This window comes from Lipophrys pholis (genome assembly GCF_963383615.2).
Source record: "Lipophrys pholis genome assembly, chromosome: 22".
In the NCBI taxonomy this organism is placed as follows: Eukaryota; Metazoa; Chordata; class Actinopteri; order Blenniiformes; family Blenniidae; genus Lipophrys; species Lipophrys pholis.
The window spans coordinates 7,859,756-7,865,343 of NC_137644.1; the positions used below are offsets into that span (position 1 = coordinate 7,859,756).

The window sequence follows — 5,588 nt, forward strand, 5'->3', positions numbered from 1 at the left end:
GTGAGAGAAAGCCCGAGGGCATGTTTATTTGAGCAGACTGGAAATGGGCAAAGTCCAAGACATTTACAATTTTTAGAAACATCTGATTCAAGTTAAAGAATGGTGCCACAACACCCTAAAACACGCGACGGTCTCCCTGATTGGAGGACTTGATCAAATATCCCTCAGATTTTATACTTTGTGTTTGATTTAATTGCTGGTGGACATATGACCTCAAGTTGAGGCCAAACAGCAAGGGCAGTGTGATCAGACAGAGAGCCTCAGCAAGCTTTGTTAGAGCAAAATAGGCTAATCAATAGCATAATTAGGTCATGAAAATGGTTGTCACTGTGTGGAGGAAACCGCCTAAAGCCTCTGCATCGGAGCAGTGATATATGAAGGGTTTAAGGTAAACTCGGAGGCTAAATAATGAACATCCCCATCATATTTTCTATAATGGTGGATCTTTATAAACTAATCAATGGTGGATGGTGCTGCTGTGTTTCATCAGGCTCCGCCGGGCATCTGCTGTGTCTGTTGTCCCCCCCCCCCCCCCCCAAGAGATCTAATCACCATCACAGTCTCAGGTGCATGGTGAAAATGAGATGTCATTCAGTCAGCCATAACTCAGGATTGACCGGCGAAGGTCTCAGAGAGGATCGACCACTGGCAAACACAAGAATTTAAATGCTCTGGCACATTTCCAACTCGGCCTTTCTCGTGAAAACAAAGCCTGGTGGAGCTTTTCAAGGTGCAGCCACCCGGCTCAAAGCCTTCAACTGTTCAGGCTGGATATCACACTTTATTTAGGAGATTAAAATACTCTGAAACATGCAATATTCAAGTAATAATTTAATTATTATGGGAAGGCTTTGGGCTATTACAGTAAGCATCACATCTAAATTGTACAATAATGTAAATAGGAAGACAGTGTGAATAGAAATCTTTTTTCCTATAATTAGCTTATGATAATGGGGGAATGTGACATCAGCTCCTTTGTATATCACTGTAATTAAAGAAATGTATTTTTTGTAGAAACTGCTCTAATAATATAACACATATAGAGAACATTATACAGTTTATTACTTTAATTAAGTAAACTATTTTAATCCTCAATAGAAGCACTTGTTGAAATCTTTGGAAATGCCAAACATTTGGATTAGGTAAAGGATAATTAATGGCTTTGAAAGTCAGTGCAGATAAACATTTTTATGTAAAAGTCTGTTGAACGGTATTAAATAGATCAAAAATCTCTGAATTGGAAAATTCACTGTAATTCCAGTAATCAGTAGATATATGATTAACGAGCAGCATTATTTGACAATAATCATAAAACATTACTTTAATGTGCTTCTCAAGCACTTTATGTACTTTTATTTTTTTGGAATTAAATTTCAAATGTTAATGCCTGAAAAAAGTGGCCTGATTTGGGGGAAGAGATTAAATATGACCTCCTTGTTTACAATATATGATTTTGAAAGAAAAAGGAAGAAATGTGGAAGTTATCAATAATGATCTGTTAAGAAACTTTTTTGAAAATGTTGTGGTACTACAGGGAAAAGTTATTTTACTATAGCATGGACAGCATATTTATATAATTGCAAACAATTATTGGAACTGTTGAGCTACTACAGTAAAAAGCAACTCTCTGGTCTTGTATTTAGTCCCAAAAGAATTGTGGGATTCATTGGCTACTACAGTAGCTACTAAGAAGCTCTAATGTAGTTTATATGGTCGAGTCTGCTGTAGTTCTTACTGTGTAGACATTAAGGGAAACTTAAGGCTTTTTGCAGATTGAATGTAGTGTACACAGTTTACTACTGTAAATAACACAGTTAAGATTGATAACACCAACAACAGAATACAGCTTGAATGTACCATCTACACACAATATGTTTCTGTACATATTGAAGATTTTAAGCAAAGGAACATGGGGAAACGTAGTGCAATATAATAGAGAGCTGCTCTTATACAAATACTGAATAATTCAGTCAAATGCAAAGGATTATGGGAACATTTAGGACAGTAGAAAACAGATCTAATGTCTATACTGTATAAATCAATTTCTTCTGGGGAAAATAAGCACAACTGCAGTATTGAAAAGCTCCTCATGGAGTGTTATAGTAAAGAAAGAAAGATAGAAAATGTTTTCAACAACTACAGTACAAACTATCTGCATATGCATTTCTGTAAATTAGTATCTGCTATTCTATACTGATTATATTCCTGCAGTGAGTAAAGAATTGAAAGTCAGGTTACTCCGGTTGACGGCAGGCAAAGTTTCTTTTCGGTTTATTGTTCACAGTTACAGTTTACAGGCTCAATCATGCTTGTTTTTGTAATTATTACAATAGATTATACAATATTGTTTGTATCACACACACACCGCAAATCATAATTAGTCTAAGCTATAAAACATACATGATGATCAAAGCGGGAGGAATAAAATAACATGTTGTGATCCTGAAACAATGACAGTAATAACTTTATAGTAAAAAAAAAGATATAAAAAAAAAACAGTTTGTGGATGACAGTCATATCTTATGTATATTTACAGCTGAAAATCCTGGTAGTATGGCACATAATCAAATGAAAAAAGTCTTTCTGATTGAAATTTTACAAGGATTTAAGCTACTTTTATTACTGTCTATATACTGTAAACCAGCTTGAGTAAAAACGGCTCCACGATCCAAACTTCTTGCCGTTTCATGCTAAAAGTGAAGCTGAGTCATGCAAACACATCATGTCACATTATTTTAGAGTTACTTCAGTGTTGTGCTTCCAGTCTGGAAGAAAACAGACGGAACGTAATCTGTAGAAATCTCTGAGTCCAGTCCGTCCGCTGTGTAAACGGCACAAAAAGAGGCGGCAAGCTGTTTTCAGAAGCTTTCTGCAGAAGCACCGTTGGAGCACAGTTTCAGCTCTGTGATGGGAAATGACGCAGAGTTGACCGTCTGCTGAACACAGACAGACTAAATAGTCCAAGTGGAAACCTGCTGGTGAGCATTCCTGTGCATTCAGATGTGCTACTGAGGAAAATGTTCAATCCAAGCTGGGTTCCCCTTTAGAGAACATGTAGAGAACTTTAATAATTCATGCCGGCATTTAAACTAAAGATAATCCATTAAAAAAAAAAAAACCATTTTTTTAAATCTCTTTGCCGAGATTCAACCAGTTTTCACCAATTCTACAATTTCTTGAATCAGAAAAGATTCAGTAAAAAATTTAGTAGAAAGCAGTGTTGTAAATAATGCGTTATAAAGTGACTCGTTACTGTAATCACACTACTTTTGTCAGGAACAAACAAGCAGTCGAAATCACCAGAGTGTCCGTTAGCATTCGCTGAAATTCTCCCTGACAGTTATTATCTCAGTGAACTTCTTTTGTTCATGAACCTTTTCCACAGTAACGTAAAAGATGTCAGACATTAGCATTAGCATTAGCGTGTAGTCCACGATGCGCTTCAGCAGCCTTGAATAAATATTAGTTTTCCTTTGTCAGAGCTGTCTGCATTATTTGTTTTAAAAACATCCAGATTATAGAGCATCTTCCTCCACTAACATCCAGATTATAGAGCATCTTCCCCCCACTTATTGACAGTTCAGCTAATGTATGATAGCAACGCTACAATAACACAACTATGTACACATTGTTGAAACCTCCTAACTGAGACCCCCCAAATGAAAGTAATGCAAGAGTTATTTTGCAAACTAACTAGTTACTTTTTAGTCTCAGAAAGTACTAAAGTAACAGGACTACATTTTAAACAAGGTAACTGGTATCAAATAGTACTTTTGAGGAACCGGCACCACACTTGTAAACAGAATATAAGGTGACCTTTGTTCCACTTCGGTGGCGTTTGATTGACCAGTTGAGTGTAAAACAGCTGTAAAGTGGAAGTGTTTTGAAACTTGGAGGTCATTTAAATTTAAAGTTCTCAAATCAGCATTTCCCGAAAATGTTAATTCTTTGTAGTGAAATTGTCAACAAGAGCCAATTTCCCTTCAGTTTTGAGTAAATTGTGGTTTAGAACACAAGTCTGGCCTTGGGCAATGGTAATAATGCTGCAAATATAATCTCTCCTCCAGTTTTGACGCAGTTGGCCGATGATCCTCACTTGGCATCGACTTTACAGGATGTTTACCGCTACAAGGCTGAAGGCTTCAGATTGTTTCTTCCGCTTTTCAGCTTATTTACACTCACAGATTCCAAACGGTCTACAAATTGGTCCAGAAGAAGCTTGTTCTTAACCTTAAATCAATGTGCCACCACACGGCGATGCTGCCTCGGCGCCATTTTGTTGGCCAGGAGACAAGCCAGCGCGATGCCTCCGATCTGAGTGAAGGCCAGTCCGAGCACCGTGGCGGCGATGTGGAAGACGTTGTCGTTGACCAGGCTGAAGACTTTGCGGAAGCAGCCGTGCGGATGGATTCCCGCCGCCGCCACTCCTTCCACGCCGTCGTCCGTCAGAAGGGGCCGGTTCCTGCAGCCCTTGCGCCGCACGCAGCAGCTGTCCGGCAGGGACACTGAGGTGCCGTTCTCGTTGGGGATGAAGACCATGTGCTGGATGGCCCAGTCCGACGTTAGCCAGTCGCGCCAGCCCTCGGCGCCGCAGCACTCCAAGGCCCTCTGCAGGCTGTCTAGGGCATCGGCACGGCCTTCGTCCTCGGTGTAGCCCAGCACCGCTCGCTGTAAGCCGCTGCGAAATCCTCCGGCGATGTCCTCGCGGTAGAAGAGGCCCGAGAGTCCGGCGGCCAAACCACCGACAAGCGCCGCGAGCTGGAAGTACCCGTAAGCCCGTAGAACACCGGGCAGGTTTGCAGCGACGCCCAGACACCCTAGGAAGCCCCAGGCGGTGACAGCGGCCCCCGTGGACAGGAGGATGAGTGGGGCGTTGGGGTACTTGTTGGCCGACAGCAGCATGTAGTCCGCCAGGGAAATCTGAGCCCACACGCCCATGGTGAAGATGGCCAAGCCGGCCGCCCAGAAGAGGCAACTAAACGCCAGGAGACCCAGACGGAGGAGGTGCATCACTCCCACCGGGCGGCAGCAGGGTGGGGCGGCAGCGCCCGCTGGGGGAGGTGCGGGGGGCGCCAGCGAGGCGTCTGAGCCCACAGACAGAGACAGACGCTGGTGTTGCACCTGGTTCTGCTGGTGGAGCTGCTCGTCCTGCTGCTGGTAGGGAGGCAGCAGGTAGCCGGGGATGGCGGAAGGCCGGCGAGGAAGAGGAGGAGGGGAGAACAGGTCGAGACCCCGCGGGGAGGAGAGGCGTCGCACGGCGAGCTGCTCGTGCTCCCAGTCCAACGCTCGTCTGCTGGGACTCGGACGGACGGACAGCGAGTTGTAGGACAGTGAAGACCTCATGATGCCTGCTCAAGCTTTATCTACTCCCCTCTCTCTCTCTTCGTTACACACTCCCCCCTCTCTCGTCCTTACTTTATCAGTGCCTTCGCTCTCCTCCTCCCGCAACACACAATCCTCCTCCTGCCTCTTTATGACCGTTATTAATCCGCCACCAGCAACCCCAACGCCAGCCGGACAGTAAATCACACCGATGGGGGGACGCGTTGAGTCGTTATCTGCATACACAGCCGTCGTGTTTACGCCTT

The 5,588-nt window shown here is 43.1% G+C and overlaps 1 protein-coding gene across 1 annotated transcript; it reads right to left on the reverse strand.

Moving 5' to 3' along the window:
• Nucleotides 1-4,236: 4,236 nt before the first annotated feature.
• On the reverse strand, nucleotides 4,237-5,343 carry LOC308126871 (tetraspanin-7-like; the record flags this gene model as incomplete). The annotated part of the gene is made up of 1 exon (XM_080491561.1): nucleotides 4,237-5,343. The coding sequence occupies one exon, from the start codon at nucleotides 5,341-5,343 to the stop codon at nucleotides 4,237-4,239; it is 1,107 nt and encodes a 368-aa protein (XP_080347687.1).
• Nucleotides 5,344-5,588: the final 245 nt, after the last annotated feature.